The sequence below is a fragment of the Anopheles marshallii genome, chromosome 2 (assembly GCF_943734725.1).
Source record: "Anopheles marshallii chromosome 2, idAnoMarsDA_429_01, whole genome shotgun sequence".
Taxonomy (NCBI): domain Eukaryota; kingdom Metazoa; phylum Arthropoda; class Insecta; order Diptera; family Culicidae; genus Anopheles; species Anopheles marshallii.
Genome location: NC_071326.1, coordinates 71,857,616 through 71,883,203, shown reverse-complemented (window position 1 = coordinate 71,883,203; position 25,588 = coordinate 71,857,616). Strand labels below are relative to the sequence as shown.

Here is a 25,588-nt window from a genome sequence, read left to right as displayed (position 1 = left end):
TACGGCTAACTAACGGGGTTCAGGAACGTTCACCGCCCAAAGTGTCCGAAAACCACAGACATCGGCACCGGGTGGCCTTGATTGCCGGTTCCATGTACCCGGCGTATGCATACCAAACCGGTGCCGGTACACTTTTCCCTTTTGTTGCAAAACCAGAGCAAATAATCAATAACAAACACCCGAAAGTGCACATGCACGCGTATGGTGCATCTGGTCGTTCTGCCTCTTTCATTCATAACACTAACCACTCCTGGGGAAGAGTTTCACATACTGGCGACCCAAGTTTCGAAAGTTCAACTTTTGGAAGAAATTGTACGGCGAAAAACAACAGACAAAATTAATGTCGCCATGTGGTACTAATGTTTGTTAAAATGGGGTTTCATAAATTTTTCAGTTTTTCTTCGCCAGCAAAAGGGTTATCAGATATAGATCAATTTTTCTTCAAGAAATTCACTTCTTTTAAATTTTTTTATAAAAATGCTAGCTTCTCTCTACATGTTTTAGCATAAAAAATATTCAATAGTTTCGATGATGATGTCAAGCGCGATTAATCTATCCAAGTGTACTAGAAGTATTCGGCGAACAGTAGCGTACCCTGTATTAAATGCTTATTCTTCCAAGCGTGCAACACACGTACACACACTCTAACATGTCAGCTCATTGATAGTCGGCAGTAGTTTCAACTCCTAATTAACCTTTGCCGTCAAGGGAATGGATTAAAATTACTATCCCTGAAGGTAAGCTGTTCATGAGGCGACGCGTTCCGCCGTACACTACGGTGTGGGTTGGTGCGCGTTAAGAGTTTCCTTTGGCACTCGTCATCCTCACACATCACGCTCCAAAAAGCAGACAGGACAGGAGAAGAAAAGCCAGATCACAATCCACCCTCGGTTGCGAGTGACACCCACAACGCTAATGGGTTTTCCCGTTCACTGATAGCTCAATAGGCTCAATGGTGGAGAAATGGAAATCGAGGGTGCGCCTCTCTGCCACGCGGTTGCGGTTGACACTGACGCAGCTTTACAAGTTATAAATAATGTGCCATTACCGTGTTCAAGGAGAGCAAACATACACCCGGCCACGCAGCATTGCTGATGACACGCAGAAGAGTCTGTGGCCGTAACCTTCAACTTCGGTGGCCTCAGGGATATATGAGCACAAAACGGCAAAAAATAAATATAAACCCGCTCAAGGATGCTCAATGTTTGGCAGGGCACTTTAAGAAAGTCGACTAATACCCAGCACCATGGTGGGCCGAGTTAGTGAACCGTGCGAACATTTCAAGCGTGTTTGTTGAAGTTTTGAAGCGCTTTTTGTGGTAGAATTTTCGGCGTTAAGGAATATCTGACATACTCACACACGAAAGCTTTGCTCCGTTACGCATAAAAGGGTCGTTCAGTGTGACGTTTCATTTTGCTCTCCAAAGGCATCTTTGATAACGATTTTTCAAACGTGGCTTCAAGACCTTTGAAAACTAATTTACACCAAACAAAATTTGGCGAACAGAACATTTGTCCACTTCGTTCTGTTTTATACGCTTCAGGTTATGGTTTCTTTTCCAGAGAATAAACAATGATTTTATGTGTTGTCTTTCAACAACGCCATAAACATCCGGACGCAATTTTAAAACTAACTTCCTACACAATATTTAACGATTCTTCCACACTAACCTAGGTACGGAGTCAAATGGAAATGATCGAAATATTAGGCAAATGTTTTGCCAGCGGTTCACAGTAGGCGGAAGGTTACCGGAACGTTTATCCCACCACACGCACACCACTTCAACCGGGGGGGATACCGTAATTTAATAATTTAATTTTTCCTTTATCTTCGCTTCGAGTGCTCCACAAAAACCAGAACACCGTTTAGCAAATTGCTCAATATTTTGCCACTCTTCGCCACGTTCTGATATTGTTAGCATATCCGGTGCCCCATGTGTGTTGCTGGTTGCCATTGCCCGTTCGGGTGTAGTTAAGGTAACGATTGCCACTGTGTGCAAGTGTGTGAGTGTATGAGCTACTGTAAACTTTTCTGGCATGGCTTGGGAAAACGAAAGGCGAATGGATTTGTGCAACCTGAAAAAAAAATAACAACTATAAAACTAGCAAACAAAAAAATCCCTACCCCGTATACCGGCCATGTACGATTGTCAAGGGAATGGAAAACCGTTTCTCTGCCGGTGGTATCGCGCGTTCCTAGAGTGTGGAATGAAAACATTTTCTACCTAATGAACCTAACCATAACCATCCCAAGGACCTTCCGCCCCGAGGCCGCCGCCCCCGTTCGCATGCGTGTATGTACGTTTTGTGGCGGGATTGCTATTGCACACAGCTGAACCAAACTTGCCACCATTGGCCCCAATCCCATACCACCGGCACAGTGTTCACTCACCCGAGACAGTGACGTTACCACCGAGCGCTGTGTTTGCAGCTTGCAAGCAAACGAACCGAACCGCTCGCAAGAGGTCCTACGCCATCAGCAGCACGTTGCCGGAATAACGCGATCGACATTTTATAACATTTAAATTTCAATTAGCCTAATTGTTAAATGTGTGTGTCTCACTGCAGCACTCGTTTGGGCTTTTTTTTTTTCTCTTCCCCTCTTTCCCTCTCTATCTCTTGTTTTACGTGCCTTGTGAGCTTGTTTTTCCTCGGACGCTTGAGCATGATGATGATGATGCGAAGCATGACACGGTAACATCATACTGCTGCACTTTCAACGTAATGGTTTTCATTTGCATACCTGCGATGGTTGGTGTTTTCGTGGAAAAGTGCCCCAGTGAGAGCGGCCTTGTGGCGTTTCGTGCGCTACATATGTGAGTATGTTTGCGTTCAGTTTATGAAATTTCCCGGATTGACATACCGATTCGGTAAACTCCGATTTAAGCTCCCGGGGTATATCCGATAGAAACACCCAAATGAACGCTTTTGTCTTGTTCGATGGAAATGAATTAATGCACCTCACACCTCACTCGAATATACCGCCCTTGGCTGCAGTAGGTTAATGACAGCCGTTTAAATGATACTGCTTTAAATGATTCAACGTCTATTATCAATTTAGACTCAACGTTTCAGAGGAAAATAGTCGTCATTATAAGTTGTACAAAATATTGCCATGAAATATAATTTAGTGGTAATTACAATACAATTGACCAAATGAGATTCTTGAAAGTCATCGCTTTTATGTTGCTAATCTCCGAATTCTATCTACATCATAATAAATCCCTGATTTAATGCAGGTTAGAATAACTTTCTAACTATTTTGCTTCATAGTTCTCTCTTTTCCTGGTGTTGTGTGTTAAACAATTGTCCAAGATATGTCCAATCACTTTTGAAAGGACATTTCTTTCGTTATACTTCCAAGAGATACCTGAGCATGATGGAAGATTTCGATTCAACTTGACAACTGTTCACCACGCCTTTTTCCATTACGCTCTCAACAGTTGATGTCAATGATTTTACTTTTCAATTTCTTTCTTAAGGCCTCTCTCAACAAACTAACTTAGGCCGTACAGAAACTTATTTGCTACCGGTCTCATTTTGATCACTATTAAATTCAATATTTCACGTCAATCCGTATCTGCTGGCTGCAGAAATGAAGCACCAGGTTTTTTTTTGTGGATGGACTTGTTACAACTACCACTAATCTCGGTTAGATGCTCTGTCCGGTTCTGGTACCGTTGTCATTTCCAACCCTCAACAAACGAACAGGGCGAGAAATACTCCCCCTTTCTGATAGAAAAACGCCTCACTCAGCTCTACTACTAAAGCCTCCGCAAGACACGAGAAGGTCGAGGTTATACAATATTCAGCCCGCTTGTCTAAATGTCATGTCGAAAGCGTTACACAAAACTTCTCTCCGCCAGCGTAAAAGCTGTGCTGAGTATGTTCGGCTCGGGATGCTTGTAATGGGAATTGTTTTACCGCCTCCACCGTTCCAGGCTAGGGGAGACCTGCTAAACGGAACCTAAGCCAGTTAAGATAACACAAAATACCACGTCCACTCGAACAGTGTGCCGAGCGATAGTCAGCGGCAACGGTTGCGAGGCAGGTTTTTGTCCGTTTGTAATAAAATATGAAAGCCAGTAATTCGATTTGCTGCTAACGCTGATTGTTATACTGACTGACAGTGTGGCGGGTATAGCAGAACGTGTGCTTTGCCAGAATCTTTCACTAGCACCTATTTCATCGCATGTTGGAACTTTTGGGGTTAATCGAATAGACCGTAAACTACTGGCCATTGTCATCAATTTCGCAAAGACCAAGCGGTACGCGAGGAGCGGACAATTAAGATGAATAAGAGTGGTTTTGAGGTTACTGAACACTGGCTGATGAACCTGTCGAGGCTAATTATCTTACATTTAACGACATTTTATGTCATTTTAGTGTAATTATGATCCTGTTTTTGTTTTATGCTTTACGGCATAAGGAATGTTGGGAAGAATTCGAAATTGAACTTCCTTGGATGATAATTTTTAGTTTATTTGTACCTGTTTAAAGAAAATTTTATTAAAATTATTCACGCCGTTTTCGATGCCAACAATCACGACTACAATTCAGAGCGACAATATAAAACTTTTGGTCCGTAAAGAAAAAACAACTGATAGGAATTTTTTTTTGCAACTTTCCTCAAACTTCTTTACAGACACGTCCGAGGGCATGCTAGAAACGGTAGACAGAATTAACAATCAAAAAAAGGTGCCTGCGTGACTTCCATTCCATTTGTGAAGGCGAGCCAGGGCATCTTTTTCGTCCGTCGCCTAAGACGTACGAAAGTCCAACGAAGCCGGAGGCCAGTGGCAGACCGTTTATCACAAAATATAATTAATCACACATAAATTACTTCGCGTGAATAATTACCGCCCCCCACCCCTGCAGGAGTGGTGGTGGTGTGGGACAACAAATTGTCTGCGTCTAGCGTTGCGCTTTCTCGTGCCGACCCACCGGGAAGAGACTACTTAAGCAATACCAAATTTTACATCGTCCTTTCCTTTTAACAGTTTTTGTTTCGTTTCCCACCATGTCCCTTTCACATCAAACGCTATAAATTATTTTTGACCGAAGCATTCCGCTCGGACAGGAAACAGGGTCGTGGAAAAATATATTCCACCTTCGACATTCAGCCCAATCGTTGTTCGTAGAACGACCGGTGCCCCACAGCCTAAGGGTTAGAGATGAAATAGGCAGATAAAATATTTTTGTGCTGCCAATCATGTTTGTTGTCAAACTGCCCGAAACATTTTGACGTTACCTGAACCGTCTCATTTGACCAATTTTATACGACGATAAAATTATTTGATAAGAAAAGCTATGGTACGTTCAAATGATTTGGATAAAAAATACTTTTGGTAATTTGGCATTTTCTTCTTTGGACAATTTAGAAGTAAGAAATCATATAGATATTGCGTAGTGCAACGAAACGAATACCTCTTCACAAAAATTATATGCTCGTCATAGATATCTTGCTGGCTTCAACTTGAATTAGGTAAAATTTAATCCAGCTTAAGATGCCTTATTTATTCATCTTAAAAATTGTTCATTTTTCTATTATACTCCATGCATACGAAATATTAACCGAAACTTCCTCACACGTTTGGGTCCATCTGAGAATATCTCAAAATTAAGGGCTGGAACTTTTGTTTATTTTAAAGCATTTTCTAAAGTCGAGATTTTTGACGGGAAGATATCTTAAAAAATTCAATTGTTCCAAGCAAAATATATCCATGTCCTTTATTATTTTAAATTTTTGAGCAAACAAATATTCTTACTGTGGCCTATAATACTTCGTATATCAGATAGATTTAATGTTAAAGAGCCTTACAAAAGAATAAAATAATCTAATGTTATTTTTCTTATTTGTCGTTCCAGGTTGCACCGTGCTTTGATCGGACAAGACTGAATAACTTATCTAGTTCGCACCACAAAAAAAACTCAACCACTACTTATTTAGTCATCAACACGCTGTAATCATGCAAGCCGGCACACCGCTCAAAGAACCATCAAAACCAATTCCATGTAATGAAAGCCACAACGGCTAAGATAGTGATCGATCGAAATTGCTCGTGGTTCGGAACAATTGCTTTATCGTTATTTGGTCCACAAAAGCCCTGAGCCAAATTAACATTAGCCCCTCTGTCGAAGCGACCGTAGCCTAATTAGAATCCGTTTTTTTGTGTTCCTTCGCATCTCACACTAGCGCTAAGTTTGAACAAACTACCTTCGGGTTTCATCATCGTCCTCATCATCGAAATGGCGTTCGATGCTCTGAAGCTATCTGCCCAGTATCTGTAAGTCGTGATGTGATAAAATCCATTACGACCCAACCCACCCATCGGATCACTATCTCTTCCTGCACTAAAAAAAAAAGGGTGCCCACTTTGTTCTGCTCCGCAAGGCCCTTTGATGACCCTGTTTTGCATAACGGTCGGCTCTGTATGCGCCGACATGACCGTAAACCATGCCATGGAGACCGGTCTTCCGTTATGCGCTGCTCCTGCCTGCTAATTATGCTCCGGCAGAGTCGTAAAAGTCCTATGCAAACAATTATTGCTAGCTTTTTCCAGCTTCACAAACCTGACCTGAGGGGTTTGGTTTGCCTTCTTGCAAGCTGTGGTGCAAAAACCACACACACACACACAGAGAACACCCAGCATCATCGGTGTTAAGATATCAATACGTCCTGTGATGTGCCGGCGAGTGGGTCACATTGAAACATATCTCATCTGCTGTTCAAACTACGATCGCTATCTCTGCGCCTTCTGTGTTTGTTTGGGCCCGACCGTCCTCTAACAGGCGATAAAGATGTTCATTTTTCTAGTGAAAAATAGTGCAACAAACAGTACATCCCTTCGTACATGATGAGGGAAAAGCTGTGAAATGAAAATTATACGCTTCCGAGAGCAAACGTTCATTAGCGTTTCCCATCCGTTCAATGCATTGCATCAATAAGCATTCAGGTCAAACGCAATGCGCTTCCGAATGGCAGCAACTAGTGATGTGAAGAGTAAAAAAGGGAAAGGTGGAAATCTTTTTATGTGCCGTGATTTTACAGGTCAACATTACTCACGGTGATGATGCAGAACATCCAGAGCCCAGTACGAGTGCATGCAGTTTGAAAGTGAGTGTTCGCTTGTTACGTATGTGTGATTGGCACAAAGTGGTGTACGAACGTAAAAAAAAACCTAGCTTCCCGGATTAACCGCAACAAGGATACACGAGGAATGACGTCATGATACCGAGAGTCAGTCACCGTATCTGGATTATAGTTTCTTGGTACCTTCTGTTAAAATGTGAGTAGTTCAAAACTTAAAAAGTATTTGTTATTACACTTTCACTGTCCTACTTTGCTTTACCATATCATCCACGCTTAACTGATATTCCATGAAACGGTATATTTAAAAACAATTAATCAGGGCATGGTGAGAAAACTTGTCGAGCGCATTAGACCGTTGCATGATAAGAGAAAAAGTGAGTGTTGAGAAGTTCGCACTGCAAGCCCACCGTCACCGGGTTCACGACTCCACAACATTCCCCGATAAAACCTCAAGTTTTGACCCCCTCGCGACTCTTTACAGCTTGAGTTCCTGCCGTTCGCACCTCCTTACGATAGAATTAATTCCAATCGTAAACTTTTCCCATCATCAAATTTTTAATTAAATGCAAAATTATTATAGCCTTCTTTTGATCATTCTGAAGCTGTCTTGATGAAAGCAATGATTGCGAGATATGTATATATATATATACCGTTAAGTCGTTCTGCTGGCTGCCGATCCAGTGTGGTGGTTAAAGGAAAGTAACTCAACCTTCGCTAGATGACGCATTCGTTTTTAAAGCGTCTGCTATTCATAGGGGTACATTAGTCGTCACATCGCAGACTTCCTTGCAAGGGAAGATGTTCAGCTCCAGTTTAGTCACGTATTTTCTGCGACTTAATTTAGGTTTGGCATAAAAAAGCACAACAATCATTTTTAAAAATATGTATCAACTTTTCTGATTCAAAATTCAGAGTTCTGATGAAAATACGTTACAAAAATTGAGTAAAGTACTAAGACTAACGTAATCTATCTTAAATATTGTTATTTACTACAAAAATAAATTGTTATTGCATGTTGTTTAAGTTCTGTACTCACTTACTTGTACTCATGTTTTGTAATTCACTTCTTATAATAATACTGTAGACTAACCAAGCGTTAACAACCGCTTAAATACTTAAACATTCTTTCACTTCAATTACATAACTACAAGAGCTGAACTTCTAAACTGAAAATCCTTACGCATTTATGAAAACGCTTCTCTCCAATAAAGATAAGGCTGAATCCGAACAAAACCCTAACGATACAATACTGCAGACCAATCGTCTCCGGCAATCAAACGGCACAAACACTAAACCCCTACGGATTACAAGGATTGACACCCGATAATGCGAAAAATAAATATATTACCGTCAAATATAATATATCTTATCCCCTCGCCTAGCCAGGGACGGTTGCTCGAAACGAACGTTCACTTTTCCTTGAAACGTATAGGTCACTTCATTCAATTTTCCCTTTTTCCTGCAAGATCCCAGTGCTCGAAGACCTTTTATCCCTGCTTTGCATGCTCCGTGCAGCATACGAGTCAACAAGCGGAAAAGCTCAACGGGACGGTTCATTGTCTTGTGCGGAAAGTTTCGGTAGCCAGGTCAGTTTGTAAACTTGTAACGATGTTATATAAATAGCACGAGGCTTTAGTTTTTTTCTCACACCATGATCCGCCTCGGGGCTAATCCCGATCCGTTCGATGCCCAGCCTTGAGTATGAAGAAGATTTGGTATCGTAAAAACATAAAGCGACCAAATGGATGGTGGAAGTGTTTTTCCAGGAAAATTGAATATTTTCATCCACAAAACGTTGGTGTGTCCGTTTGAGACTGTCTCGAGCGTGAGAAGGATATTGATATGCAATAAACATAACCTAGTAACTTAGGAGTCACGGGTTACGAATAGTCTACAGGGATGATATAATTTTAATAGCAATACAAGCAGTATATGTATAGCGATATTGAATGAAACTACACTCTTCTTACATAAGTTATAACTTATAGAAATGTCACATAACACACCCAAATCATCCTTCCGCGTACTAGGAAATGAATTTCAACATGCATACACAATAGAACCCACATCAAATTTGTCACATGCACAGACTTTCCATTGTACTAATCCAACCCACAAACTGCTCCCCGACGGATCATATTGACTCGGTGCAATTCAACAGCGGATTTGATCCTGTTGCGACTCCATACATCACGCTTCGGTAACCTCAGACTGTTAACATCGGTGTGTTCGATGCCACGATGGTTTTGGAATGAAATCTTCATCGCAACATCGCGTTTCGGAGAGTAATTTAGCACACGGTACGCAACCGTACCATACGATGCACCGGGCGCCAACCACGCAATCATGCGAAAATGAACGCAAAACCTTGACAGCACGACTTCCGGTTGCTGCACTTCTCTATTAATGCTCTCCATTACCTTCATTTTAATTCCAACCGAACACCTTCTGCGATAAATTCCAACAAATCTTATCTGGTACTATTCCAACCCCGAACTTACCATTTCCTGCCGGTACCGGTCGCAACATTTGGCTCCATCGTCATATCCGGGGCACCCGGGGTGTACCGGCTGTGAGATCCGGTGCAGTTTTCCGTGGTGAGACAGTGCATGAAGGAATGGGTGGCTGGTGGCGGTAGTGCACAATAGACCCCCATCGAATCCTCGCAGCAGATCGTGCCCCGGAGGTACGTGCTCTTTACTTCCGGTGGTGCAAGTTGTGCATCGTCTAGGCACCATTGGAAACGGCGTTACTGCAGCGCCACCACGTTGATAATGATGATAATCTGGATTAGAGGCGGCTTCGCTAGCCCAGTGTAGATGGGGTGGTCTCATTTTCATTACTCGCTTGTCTCGCACCGTCTATCCGCTCTCGGAATCCGGACGTCCGCGGATTTGCGGACCAACTCCCGGGAGAACTTAGCAGTGGAATGTTGCAGCGAGCGGCTAGCACAACGCTGCCGGAAATGAGGTTTGGGGAAGGACGGGTCCCTAAACCACCGTAAAACGCATTTCAACCGAAATTCAGAAGACGATTACACGCGTAGCACAAGCGGCTTAGCGATGGAACAGTGTATCACGACCCGATGAAGATACAACGCTCCACCAGCAAACGGTTCTCCGTGGCAAAAACGAAAAAACAAGCGACAACAACGAAAAAATGTTTAACCCTTCCAACACATTTGTGTTGAAAGTATTTATTTCATTACGGATAAATTATCTTCTGGTTTGATAGTGGTGCAAAATTATCCGCAACGTATCACAACCGGTGTGATGACGATGAGTTCGCCAAGTGCTGCTGCCTGTGAAATATGAGTGTAATCCAATTTCCATAAATCAAACCCAAGCGCAAATAGTAAGCGCCCGTGTTGTACGAGAAGTACGATAAGCATCCTGAAGAAACTGCATCTGTCTTTTTTTGCTTGTGGCCCTCTATGTGCATCACACCGATGGAACGATGCGATCGTTGCCGGTCGGTCGGTTGTGTGTTTTGCAGAAGAGTTTTATTTCTTTATCTTATCCTTTTTGCCATCACCTTCACGTACACTCATGTTAAGGTGTTGTTGAACAGATCTGCATAGAGTCCTGATACTTGCATGCTGATACCGCCGTTGACACACTCAACCGCGTAAACTACGGACCAATCGTTTGCTCCATTCATCATTTCTGGTTCACCTTGCAGCATTTTTTTTTTTCATTTGTTCCCATCCTGTTTACAACGAAGTGCAGTCTTCGAGTCTTCTGCAGGGAACGTAAGGGAAGTTTCGTAATGGAATTTTGTACGTGTTGGGCTGTGTAACGATTAATCTTTCTCCTTCTCCCAAAACCAACTCACTCCAATGATGCGTTGTAAGACAAAGTAGTAACGTAACGCATCTAACCGGTTTCGTACCGGTTCTTCAAAAGCGAACCCATACACTGCCAGTGGTACGATTAATTTCTTTTCACCTCGTCAAGCAAATGTTGGCACGTGTCCGTACTTAGTGTAGATTGTGATGTGTCCGTATTGAGTACCGAAATCATGGGTGATTTCTACCAACCAAACGCAATTCCCCAACGTTTGATCGCGTGGAAAGAAACGAATTGTTGCGCTCCCTGGAGACCTTCGGATGGGTTATTTTATTTATCGCATCTAACAAACGCTTTTTTATTTCCACTACATTGCTCCTATCTGTCGTGGTCTGGGCTGGTGGTGAGGGTTTTCGGGATGTCGAATTAAACTCTCCCCCGAACCAAGCACCAATGTCCGGATCCCCGGAAGCAATGGGAAAATAATTCAATCTTAATCCACCCACCCCCCCGAGCAAAGGAATCACTCTCCCGTAATGATGCACTGATTTATGCTTATCCCGATGCCCAAACAACCAGGCACGTGACCGACCGACGGCATGAAATTGGAATTCGTGGTCGGTTTTCGTACAGCGCACCCAAAACGGATCACTCTCCTAGCAGTTGTTAACTGCTACAGTATGGTTTATTTTCGAATGACTGTTGGGTTGAAAGGTAGTTGTGGATGGTGCACTGAACACTGAACTTAAATCATTTACAAACCTTACTCCTAAGGCATATGCGAACTGTGAGTTATAATAATTATTATGTTTCACGCTATTGTTCAGCGTGTGCGACAACGACTGCTACTGTGCAATTTGAAACACAACGGCATCCCTGTAGTGGCCACATTCTCAAAATCAATCTCCTCCAAACGAATGTTCCCGCCAACCCACACCACTCGTACACCGCTTCATCAGCAGAAAACGGGTACCACCGACTGAGTCGGTTCAATTTAGTGACACATATTTTACTCATTGTTGTCAAACAAGCTGTCTTCCACACGGTGCGAACCAAACTGTGTGGCAAACAGTACGATAACAATGGTGCCCGGTGTAATATGTTACAAGCAAAGCCATCCACTGGCATGTCACGGTGCCAGTTTCATGTTTCATCATCGAACACAAGCGTGGTTTGTCGGTTGGCTACAAAACGCAAGAAAGTACATAGCAGTGACAGAAAGAAAACAAGCGAAGGAAAACCATTATCTTCGCAGGAATGCGCTCTGCACGGCCTGTACTGGTTTGTATTGACTGCGGTTGTATAACAACAGCGATAAATCAGTGCAAACGCACCATAATGTTTTCATGGGTGGTTTCGTACAAAACGGTGTTTAAGTAACAGTTTCCCTTTAAAAAAAAAAACAATTTAATACTACCGTGCGATGAATCCTTTGAGTAGATACACTGGAACTTCATGGTTTCGGAAGATGAGACCCACATAATGGTGTATTATTTCATATAAGTGCTCTTGATGCGTAGGAATAATAATACAAAGTATCTAGCATTACTTACTATCGATTCCAACACAAATCTAACGAATGAAAATGTTTTCTACTGCTCAGCCTCGCGTCTACTTCCTTTCCTTCCAACCGCTTCATATCATCCGCTCCGTAATCGTCTGAAAATAAATCCAACAAATTACCTCCAACACATAGCCGACATGCAAATTCTGACCTCAATTCACAAACGAGATCCTCAATTTTCCTTTCTGATCTCACGCTAAGCTTCTTTAGTTAAACCGTTTTTGACACTTTGTCCCAAGAAGTTGCACCGAGAGGACGAAACAAAAAAATAAAGCGAGAAAAACAAAAGCTTGCAGCAAATCTCACAAACTGAACTGGAGGTTGGATGTACGGGTACGAGCTCGCAACTTTCGGCTGGATACCATTGACGGGACCAAAATTGAACCAGCAATATAAAAAGATGGAAATAGCGAAAAAGTATGGCGGGGAGATATACGGAAAAAAACCTCCACCAGAAAGACATGCTTGAAGTTATCTACATTTCAAAACCTACCGCAGTCGGTGGTAGCCTTGATTTATGGCATCATTAGAAGGTTTTTGGTCGTACGCGGTGGTGTATACGCTTACGTTCGCACTGCCAATACGGGTGAAGAATCCGACGAGTCGAGCACCCGATTGTTTTTTTTTTGTCTCGTTTCGCAGTAGCTTTAAGCTACGTACATAAATCCTTTCCAATCCTCATCGTCGTGCCTGGGCGGAGCAAAATTCCATCAAAAGGATGCTCGTACCATTGTTACTTGCAAAACAAAATTAAAGCAATCGATCGCGCTCTGGCATCCCGTTTTTTTTATTTTTTTGCGAAACACTGCTCCTCACAGATTCATATAAAGGGCCAACTTGGCCATTTTTCTGCTTAAAATCAATCAAGAACCTGTAGATTGGACGCTGTTCCAATATACACCTTCGCGGTTTACTTGCCCAAAACTTTCCCCCGAGTTGCTATCGAACATTTCACAGAGTACGGAGAATTGAGGCGTCCGAAGGGAAAAAAGGTCAGCAAGCACCTTCCAGAGGAACATGATGAAAAGAAATGGAAAACAAACTCCCCCTTTCATCATCCCCTACCCACCTACCGATGGTTCCGTTTTCAAAGACGTCTAACGTCTTACCGAAATTAATAAAAGCATGTTAGTGTCGAAGGATTATGGCATCTTCAAGAGTCATCAAACGGGGGCAAATTGTGTTTGCGGTTAGCTTTGCGGCCAGAAAGAAACTGGGACGTAAAGTGCCGAACTTCTGGCCCATCTCTTAGGAAATCAGTCCTCGAACTAAGGACTAGCAGACGAGCTTCGAAGAAAAGGGGTAGCGAAGATATCTACGGATCTACTTCACCCGGCCGTCAAAGACCCGGACCGGGCTGTAACTTGATAGACACGGTAAACATCGGCAGCGACAGTAAGGAAACAATGTTTTAATTAAAATTGATTGATTTCAGGCGATGGTTTGGGTTTTGGCCCTGCCCGTGTTTGATTGACGGCGCACGGGCCTGGCCAAAAATCGAGAATCTGTTTTTGGAAAGGGAAGAAACGGGCGCATGGAAATGTAGTAGCGTACTTGCAGCATCATAAACTTGATAAATTTACAGGGCTGTTTTTTTGGCATACTATGTGATATCTAGTAAATTATATTTAAACAGCGTAGACATTTTCTCACTAAACTGAGTTCCTGCTTCTGTTATAGCTTTGGCTTCTTATATTAGCTTCACCAGAAATTACTGAAATATCCTGGAGATTTTTGAATTCCTGTACCAATACGCCCAGGATTTCATATCACGAAGGTACAATGCATTAGTACCATGAAGTACTAAACAAGTTCTTATTATTTGCCCAATCTAGCAAGATCAACTCTCCTACCTTCAAGCTCAAATTAATGCATGAAAACTGTTCCACTGCACTGAAGAGCATCGAATGGAATCTGCAAAGACTTCATACGCCGTCAGTCTGATGCGTTACACCTCGCTACATCTACGCTTTTCATTTCAACATATCAATGCCCAACCAAATGGTATTTGGTTTCTCTAACGAAGCGAAAATATTGTCATACGTATGAACATTCACAGCCATACACACGGGACAGATACTGCAGCTACAAACATGCAACTGCATGCAGCTATTCAACCTGGTCGTCTGGTTCCCTGAATGAACGTAGCACCCGATCAATGGGACATGTGCATTACACTTCCTCCACATCCCATATCTACAACGCTATCAGTATTATCCACCATCGTCACCAGTCACCGTGAGCATCGCCCGGCACTGGAGCTACCAATTTAAAGATCGGAATTCCCCGAGATTGTTTCCGATTCTAATAGATTTGCAAGTATCGATAAACTTATGCTCCCTCGCAACGGGCTAAGCTCTTGGATGTGCTTCACGGTACGGTAGTAAAGTGTCTGTGCCCCAGCTTAGGGTTGCCACCTGCTGTAGGCTATATGCAAACTCATTCATTTCTGCCAAGCAGCAATGCCTCTGGCAATGTGATTCTGCTGTTCTCACTCCAAACAACATTCCATTTCATACCATTCAGATCCCATTCTCCACTTTGATACGCTGAAACTGGAAAACGTTCAATGCTAGATATGCTTATGTGTTTTGATTTAGACTGATTAGTTTTGCCGTGGGGAAATATTCTACACCGGTCCGTACCTGACGGACCAGTCAAGGATTCCACTCGACACAAACGGAGCCTGTCAAATGTGCTGCTGGCAACCTGATTTAACTCCCGTAACTCTCATTTTGTCGACAGATTCAGAAGAGTGGACGACAAAATTGCTATCACTGCTTGTCGCTGCTGATATGATACGACTCGCTTAACCCCAAAGGCTAATACCATCGATAAGCGACCCCTCGTAATATCGGAAGCGGGCCACAGACATGTGCATAAATCAGGCGATTAAAACGGAGTCTGATTGCATCACAAAATCCGAGGAGGACGTGGCTCGTGTTGGCCATCGCGGTCTACATTCGGCTGACATTATTTGATGCCACAACCTTTGAGAGCACGCGCACCATAATGTGTGAGGATTTGGTGTTATTTATCCGATTACGATCCGCTTGAGCCGATTCATGAAATCCATGTACTTGAGCTTTGAGCCTAACATTTGGTTAGCTTTTTATGAATTCAACGTAATTATTTTGATTCATTATGAAAAAACTCGCCACGTATACGTGCTTGGGCCTACGATTTTATTCCACTGCCAGCAAAGAGTAGCATCATTCTCATGATTTATTAAAAAAAACGTTAACCTTTATCTCCCTGATGCTGAATGTTGGAAATACTACGAAGATATCAAACCTTATAACTTTGTTCGTTTTATTTATGCAGCTTCCAAACCAAAAAGCAAATTTATCGATTACTCGCACAGGAAGATAACGTATAAAAGTGTAAGAAAAGAATGAAAAAAACTCAAAACACTGGCACTTTATATTGAAACACTGGCTATGAAAGTATTGCAAAGTCTTTGCCCGATCAGTGGCTTTGAAGTACACTTTGAAGAAACTCCGAATTATAACGGCTTCTTTTCGACTAGACTCTTGTTGCACAGTAGCTTTTATGTTGGCTCTTCTTTTATTTCGATCAAAACATGGTTTGGAAAGCTTTGGTAAACTCATTTCTGTGTCATGGACCTCAATATCTTCTTACAAATTCCCACTTATTATTGCTCGTCTAATTCCACACGATGAATCACTTACTAGGTCACCATCAAAAATCGTTTGCCTACATTGTGTACCACTAATGGCAGAAAGGATACAGACATTTTTTTACACACTTTCATCCAGTAGCACCTTTAAGCGATGTAATCAGCACTAAACAAAGTTGGCACCAGGGGCCGCTCTAGTGTTCCGGCACCAGGCACTAGCAGCAAATGTGGCAGAAGCTACAGAACGAAAATATGTAAGCGAACGACATGTTTCTTTTTCTTTTTCACACATACACACACGCTAGCCCGCTTATGGTGACGATGCAACGATGCAAAGTGCATGGGAAAAAGAATCCATCGCTTAGCTGGTTAACAAATCGTCCCCGAGCGAGATTCGCCCGGGCAGCAGGCTCAAACGATGTTGCTGTGCCGGCCGTACCCGGGACAAACGCGCCAAAGAACTTTTCACCAAGACTCGACGCTACGAGCGAGGTTTCAGTTTATCAAGCTCACACTTGTCCGGACCAAACCGAACCGGTCGCCGTAACCCAAACGTACACACTCCCGGGACAGCCTGTACGCCACACAAGGAAGGGCTGCAAAAAAGGATAAGCTTCGTGACCATCGCGTCAGCCTTGGCAACGGTAGCTTTATGTATGGGAGGCCTGTTTGTGTACCACGCAAACTCCCATCCCACACTAGCGCAACCCACCTCGTAAGCTAATAACAATATTCATAAAATATATTTTTTGAGTAAAGCTGATAACAGTCACATTAGATTGTACGTTTATTACCCGACATTGTGGCGGCGGCGCTCCGGTTCTACGAGGTTATGCGAATCGTGCTGCCGGTATGGCCGTTCCACCGGTCACAGAGTTTGGCAGGTCTGCAATTATAGTTTCACTATCTGGGCCTGGGTGCCCGTTGCCACTCACACAGCTCACCCGGACGGACGGGCACGGATATCGTTTTTTTGTGATGAACGTGTTAATTAACATATCTCATAACTGGGGTGCACCGTCCGTTTGTCGGCTTTTGCCAACCGGCTTAGTGGGTTCAAAGATCAGACTATCATTTTCATAAAGTTTCTTCCCAACTGACGATGCTTGGGCCCAGCAAACGGGCTAGAACACGCTCGTGACGTAATTGATATGCACCTACAAACATTTGCGATAGTATCAGATGGCTTGGGCACTAGGTTACTTTACTCCCGCTTGTGTGTATTTTACCATATCGGGGCGTTGTGCAACGATTTAATAGAATTGTTTAAGGATACTTTTACCAACAATTGCAATAAAGACCATGAAATGCGAGTAAAAAAGCTTCCATCTTTTCAACACAAGTTTAAATTGCCGTTTTTTCAGCTTACTTGTACTGTAAAGTATTTATTTTAACAAATATTTTTGTTTTACAGTACGTATCATAAATATATGGTAACTATTTTTATGTAATACACAATTGTAAACAAATAGTTCAAAACTTGGAGTTCTGAAATTAGTCGAAAAACAAACATAATACTAAAACTAAAAATACACCGTAAAAAATGCTATTAATATATAAAAAAGTATTTGAGGTAGATGCAATAATCAACTTGTAAATTTTGATCTTCGTTAACAATATTCCAACACATACTGTGTGTGCTATATCTCTGATGAATAAAGATATTTCAAAACGTTACTTACTTAGCAGAATCACTTCTTTTGAACAGGCCAATGGGCAAAACGAATCAAAAATTTTATTATTATATACCAAAGTTTTTACGAAAAATTAACAAATAATGTAAAAATATCCAAACATGTGAAAATATTGTATTTAGAATAACATGTTTTATCCAAAAGTAATAGTAATTCTAGTAATTCGAAAGTTTTATTACGCACTGTATAAAACTATTACGTTGGGTTCAAAGGATCAATGGAAATGAAATGATTTTAATTAAATTGAAAATAAAACAAAAAAATAACATGCAATTTTGATACAACATCACAAGAGAGTAAATAATTCTTAACATGACATTTAATACCACATTATATTTCAACAGCCACATAATAATCTGACGCACGTGTTGAAAACACCGCTTGCTATATTTATATTTGGTGGACCGTAATTTTACGATGAATACATCCAACCCACACGTTACTGTACAACTTCCCGGCAACTGTTCATATGAAAGGATTTTAACGCCACCACATACATCATACAATGACGAGAACGGTAACAGCAAGCACAGCACAGAGTGATGATATTATGCTCACATTTAATTTTTACTTTAGTTCAAAGGGGGGATCTTCCATTTTTTTTGTTGCGCCTCCTATTCATATCTCAATCCACGTTTCGCGCTACGCTGAACCTTTGTATTTGCACGCGGCATTGCCGTCTCCTTCCAGCATTGTGCACTTTATCGCGCTGTATTGCATGTGCATCAGGACGCTTTGGACCTTTGGTCTCGACCACTCGTCGTCATGGTTTTCCAGTCTGACCGATGGACATCATAAAATGATTGCACTTTTTTGTGCGCCACACTTTTTGTGCGCCCTACAACAAGCTAACTATCGCACCATTAACATCATGGGTTTTGAGAATAATAACAAAAAAAAACTGTACTACACTTTTGCTCGGTTGCCACAAAACAGGAAGGCAGCTGGAAACAGTAGTAAAAATAGCACAGCGCAACATAGAAAGCTAGAGCGTTGCTCGAGGAGAGAAAAAAAACCATCTACGCGAGCATCAACGGGTATAAAACGATCCACGGGAATTCATGTTTCGCGCTGCAAAGTACAAGCAATTTACATGACTGTAGCCACATGTGCGAGTGTTTCTGATTTTATATGCCTTTTCCGTCACTTCTTTTGAACTGGTGCAGATACCGTGGTGGCTTGTGTCATGGAATGTAGCTAACGAGAAACGACGAGAAAGGCGGTAGGGATGGGCATCAAATGATCAAATGCCAACACTAACTGCGCCTTTGGCATGGAAAATAATGCAAAAAAAAACACCTACACACAACTAATAGCTGATAGATTTCAACCGTTTGCTGATGGCAACACTGTTCGTTTGTGGAATGGAATCTGAGCATTTGATTGAAGGGCTAGACATTCTCCACCACTGTGATGGATGTGGAAAGTGTGGGTGAGTATTTCGGGGAAGCAAAAAAAAATGTTGGGTTTCAAAAGGCCCCTGCTGGAAATTGCATTGTTCCGGTTCGGTCTATTTTTATTCGCCAAATTCGAATGCAATTCGAAGCACTACTGTAGACAGCTTGTAAAGCATTATGTAGCGTCCCGTATCAAACCTTTTCCATGTTTCGACCAATGACGATCGAAATCAAACGTTTGCCAATGGCAATTTTCCACAAGTGCGTATTTCTGTGGTGGATTACATGGTGCGGCTATTCATCAGCTTCCGGCAATTCACTTGCTTTCATCAAGCGATAAAACTGTCTCTAATGAAGTAAACAGATACCGCTGTCCAAAAATACATTTCGTGGAGTTTTCATCAACTAATTGATGTTACTGCAGTTCAATTGATATAATCAAATAAATATCAATTTTCCGAAATACATAGAACTAGCATTATTAATCAATCTCGTTAAAAATAAAATTCTACGCAAAGGTAAAACTTTTCGAATAAAATTAAACAACCTTTTATAATAAAATTTTACGTCGTAATAATTATTCGATATGCGGATGTATTAAATGAAAAAAAGCATTATTTTTATTTTCTTGAGTCTGAACAGTTACCTAAATATTTTGAACATCTTTTTTACCTCAAAAACTATAATGGGAGACTACAAGATCAATGAAAACACATGTTATGAGCTCAAAGTAGATATTATGAAATGAAGACATTTAGTAGACAAACTATTTAATGATTTCTTATTAATATCCAGACCGTAAGAACTTCGCCCTTCGAAATATAGTGCCTTGGAGTGAATGCCTCAGAACTTGCATCAACTCTCAACTTAACTCATCAAGTTCAACTGATCTTTCCACATTTAGGTAGCTGGACTATAATAACACAAATCAAATAAAAAATTCATCTTTTTTCATCAAAACAAATAAGGAATTAGCAAAGGACATAAATTGTGATTGTTTGTCTTGTTTTAAAGAGCTCAAGAGTACAAAACAGTGCAAAACAAAGAACTAAATCACTACGACCACTGCTTATTTTGTTGCTGCCTCCAAACCATATCGAATCGTTCTGTACTTTCTCCCATTCGTCACGTATCCAACGGTGCGGAAAACCTTACACTCTTACGGATTCGGTTCCATTCCATTCTTGGCCTCATTCCCCGTACTCTGCACACTCTGCAAACTAACCGAGAATCTTGCTCGGTGGGATTTCTTTCGTCGGCAGAAGTATGATCAATCGCACTCACCCAACATTACCGGCTAGCTGACACTCTCACTTTGGCGCTTATTATCCATCATGTCACGGTTGCGTCAAGCAAGCCGAAGCGGTTGGTCATTCGTATCTAGCGCCTTCCACCGCCACCGGATATGCGAAAACTGGCAACCTTTATATCAGCGACTAAACCCAACTGAATTTGATGTGTAGCGCTGCTAAAGTGTGTCACCGGATTCCGGCCACGTTCCGTGTCCGGTTATGACAAGGTTTCCGCTTCGGTACAAACGGATGGTTCTTCTACCATCCGAATTGGTGCGCTTTGTGCTGCTTTATCGACAGCGGCACATTCGGCTAGATAGTATTGCGTCTGTCATTTGACCACTGGAAAGCTTCTCAAAGCAAAGGCATCTCGTTTGTTTTTTTTTTCGGAAAAGCAATCCGAACGTACTTCGATCGCGTTTCCCTTCCGATAATTGGAAAAGTGAGCAGAATAAAATTTCATTATCACCTTCTTCTCGTTCGACAGGCACGTTTGTAGGTCGCTGTAGATAGCATTCCTTCGAGATGGTTGGATGGAAGATGAGATTATTTGGCTTGAGAACGGTTAGGATTTTTTTACGTAGAGCTTTCCACTTCGTTTCACTTCATATCTCTTAGACTTTAAATGGTTGGATGAGTTCGGTGCTTCAGTGTTTGGAACTTTTCTTTCAGCAATTCCAATAAATGACTTCCTTCGATTTGTTGTTCAATGTTTTACAACGTTGAAACGAAAAATATTAATTTCCTGCACTCTGTGCAAACTCAACAAACTCTACGCATAACATAACAGATGAATAATGTTTTAGAATAAGGCTATTTCTTCAAACTGAAACAGATACATCGCACATATTTCAATACATTTTCCTTTAAGAATGTATAATATTGGATTGTATCAAACATTTTATTACAAACGGTGCAGCCTCCCACTGGTGGAGACGCCCAGTGCTTCATACTAACACGCAATGGAGGCGCCTGGTAGTGCTCAAGCGAAAGTCCCCGATTGCTGCTTAAATAAAAATCTGGGACATTTTTTGACTTCCGAAACGCATTATGAGGAAGAAATAAAACACACTCACACACACACACTCCCCGAAATTGGTAACTCCTTCTCGAAAAACTGTCTACCATCGGAAGCGTCTTCTTTCTTACGATTTTGGTGTCAAGTCACGTATAAACATGCCGTTTACAGACTATGACTCCTGGCATCCAGTTAGTCCGTGGGCTTCAACCCTGCATCTCTAGAAAACCATGAACCTAGTTTTATGGCTACTAAAGCAAACGTTTGCCCGTGCCATCATCATTCGGCGCAAAGGCGAGGCGCTGTGCCTTGGCGAGAATGCTACGTAACGGAAGCTAGTGACGATGATGGTCATAAAAATAAAAACCAAAGAAAAAAAATCATGTTGGCCAATGGGTCAACCGGTACATGCCGCTGGCTGAGGAAGGTGTACAGGGGGACGCAGGAGACTTTATTGGCCCAAAAAAAAACTTTGAACGGCAAAAAAGCACCCGACCGATAACGGCTAACTGACTCGAACGAAATGTGGCTCAATGTGGAAGAAACCATTAATTTTCATTCCTTCTTGGTACAAGTTTACCCTTGACTTTGGTTGTTTTGTGGAATTGTATTTTCTTTTAGCAGATGTCTTTTGTGTTTAACGAAGAATAAGATTTTATACTGAACTAAACACGTTACATCACTTTATTCTTCCGAAGGTGGTTATATTATCTCATCTACTTACGCTTACATTAAAATCAATTACGGCTGTTTCATACAGATACGATTGCTAGAGTAGTGTTGTTATACAGGACAAGCCATGACACATCATACAAAACGAATCATGTACTGGTCCCGCCTGTTCTTGGTTACTTGCGAGTGTTCCATTTGATGGATTGTATCCCACAAACCAATCCCGTCCCAATCGTTAGCACAGGCGAGGGGAGATTTATAAACACGTATAATTTTCTTCCTACGAGAGCACCATTACGTATTGCTGATTAGTGTAACATGGACGAAAAAAAAGCTATCCAAGTGCATGACACACAGAAGGAACCATTTCTACCCAATGCCATAAAGCAGCATTTCTTCATCACCACTCGGAAGAAAACACCAACGTTCATATAGAGGATTGTTTCTGGGGCTTTTCTTTTTTCCGACCAACCAAGCAAACGATATGGTCCGTTAGTACACAAGCATGTAGCGAAGATTAATGACGCTCAGAACATGGTTGTGTTTTTTCGTTTGCCTTTGTTTGTTCGAGGAGCGACGTGGAGCGTTTAATAGCCCGCTGAACGTTTGTTTGATAAGAATCGGGCGTAATAAACCTCCAAAGAGTCCCATTTTCTTAACAGTTCATAAGAGCCCTTTTAAAGATTTCTTTGCACTAGAACAGCTAATTTGTGGAGCTCTCTCATATACGATAAAACAAACTAAAGGCTGTCAACCTTGTCTTCTCCTGCATCAACTACTCAGCAGAAGAAAAATAAATTGCCAAAAATCTATCGAACCAAAGCACATTTAATATTGCTACTTGGCAACGTCAAACAACACACGCACTTGCAAACATCCGTGTAAAGCGTTCTTGCATGTCTTGCAGCAAAAAAAAAAACCCAACACACATATATTCATATTTATGGCAAACGATTTTTTCTCGCAAAAGTGTGCTAAAATAAATCAAATCAGCCAGAAAATTCGTGATTTTACATGCGCAAGCACGTTCGTAGCAGCTCAAGCCTAGTGCCACACAACACATTCGACGTTATCCATTTTCGTTCATTCCGAAGCATCCCGAGTTGCTCAAAAGTTTTGTGGATAGATACTATTTCTTGCCGTTGGTGTGTTGCTTTTGTTTGCTTTTTTACTTCGACAAAGCTAACACATTGCACTGATTGTACTGCTTTCGAGTAGCGCGAAAAAAAATAAAGGCAGAATGTGCTTGCGCTTAAAGAAAATGATACAACTTAACGGAAGAAACAAAACAAATTCGAACACTAAAATTACGCTTCCAGCTCAATCAGCCAGGCCATATACTTTGAACTTTTATCGAGCATGTTTATTTGGCACCATTTTGTTGCACCCTTTTTTGTTGTTGTTGTCGTGTCTCCATTCTTAACACGATAACTTTTCGAATCAATGCACTTGTGCTTCCCGGAAAATGGCGAAGCGGAACAAAAAAAAAAAAGCAAACACCATGACAGTGCTCGACACCAGCACAGTGAAGTGGGTAAACGTTAACTAGTGCTAGCTGGTTTCGCATAAAATACCTATTTTTTACACGCTACCCACCCCCATCGGAGATATCCATCCCGAGACAGCTCCGTTCGGTTGAACCGGTATTTGGACCGGTATCACGATCGAAACCATGAAGGGGTTTTTTCACCCAAACCCCGGTTAAGCTATTAGAAGTACCCAAGTGATCCCCACTCAAACAAAAGAAAGCAGCAAAAGCCTACAGCAGCCGTTTGACAGCCCTAGTGGTGAAAGATCGTATGAGCATTAAGGGATTAGAGCCGAAAGGAGGGAGGGTGGAGGAGGGAAATGCCGCCCCAGCAGACCAATGAACCTGGCCGAGCTGGAAAAAGCCCCCTCGCTCCAGTAAACATTCCACGGTAGCTTCAAGCAGGCTGCTAAGCACCGTTGTGCAGGGCTCATCCAAACGGCCAAAATCGAAACAAAAGCACCATCGTGCCGGGGAATGGAAAACGTTCCATCGTAAAAATCTCTGACGCTGGAAGTAGAAGATTTTCCCTAATACCAAAAACACCGCCGAAACGGGACCCACTCTACGGCCATCCAAGGTACGAACGCTGGTGAGCGAAACCGAACCATTTCGCTAAAGTTAGCGATCCCTCGGACCAACTTTTGGGGCGCGCTTGGTCGTAAAAGTGAGAACAGAGCCAAACAAAAAACAAAACAAACACACACACAAACAAGACAACTTCGCACAAATGATTCTCGCGAAACTTTTGAACGGATGCGGCCAGCTGGTGGGTTCTTTTTTCTCTCTTTCTCTACGTCTCTTCCGTTCTCTACGATTCTAGAACGTGGTCAAAATCCCAACGAGTCACCATTCGGATATGTTTCTCCTGGCCTACATCAAATGAACGATCACACACACGCACACATTTACACCCATAAGTTTGCCGGAAGGGGCAGAAAAAGGGCAAAACCTAAAAACAATACATGACAAGCCTCAGCAAATAAGGCGAGGCCGACCGATAACACACTCACAAACAAAAAAGTCGTGCAAACTGAACGTCTCATAAAATTAGATCATCAAATCTATAAAAATAATCAACGGCAGCGTAAGGATAGCAAACAGGGACACGGCTACACGGGACCATGGGAAAGATTTAACGTCAACAACGCACCGCTGCATGTGACGCGCGCGCGTACCATGAAGATGTTGCCCAAAGTCTGGGTGCCTGTGTGGTCGTAAAATGAAAATGCGTCCCAGGCGAGAATAGAACGGCTGCGGACAGCGTTTGGGATGGAGGGAGGGGTGGTAGAATTTTCACGACAACAAACCAAGGCGCGAGGGCCATGAGGGGCCATCATGCCGTGATAAAAGTCAACTGAGTCATCGGTTTTAGTGAGTGACTTTTTTGTTGCTGCTGGGCCCATCACGCTCTTGGTACATCGGTCACGGTTCCAATACCTTCACGAAATGCTTGGGAAGTGGATGTCAGTACCGTCGGTGTCATGGCGCGTTGCGGTGTCGCGTTTCATTATTGCGTACACTTACGCCGAATGGACTGCTTATTGTTCCTGTCAACGATTTCCGTGGCTTTCTTATGTTATTGTGCATTGTTTGCGGGCTATTTTGCCGGTGGGGAGGGGGACCCACCGTACGTCAGATTGTGATTTCTAGCTAGCGCGTAAGGAAGATATAGCGAATGCCAATGAACGTTTTATGGATCATGCTTACCGTGCACACGGCGTCGCACAAAATTTCATCAACGGAAACAGGAAGGAACAAGAGTAAACGAGAAACAAAAAAAAACACAACTATACATGTATACACTTGTACGAAAATTGCAAACACGTTTACGGCGGATGTAAACGTCGATAAAGTGAAGATGCCTAGAAATATTTCTTTATTACTCTGATTGAAAGATGTT

At 42.1% G+C, this 25,588-nt stretch overlaps 1 protein-coding gene across 1 annotated transcript in view; it reads left to right on the top strand.

Moving 5' to 3' along the window:
• Nucleotides 1-7,227: 7,227 nt before the first annotated feature.
• The window catches only part of LOC128718520 (uncharacterized), a 38,190-nt gene continuing 19,829 nt past the window's right edge, over nt 7,228-25,588 (top strand). Inside the window, exon 1 of the mRNA XM_053812143.1 lies at nt 7,228-7,288. Coding sequence (XP_053668118.1) covers nt 7,228-7,288 — 61 coding nt within the window. The remainder of the gene's footprint in view (nt 7,289-25,588) is intronic.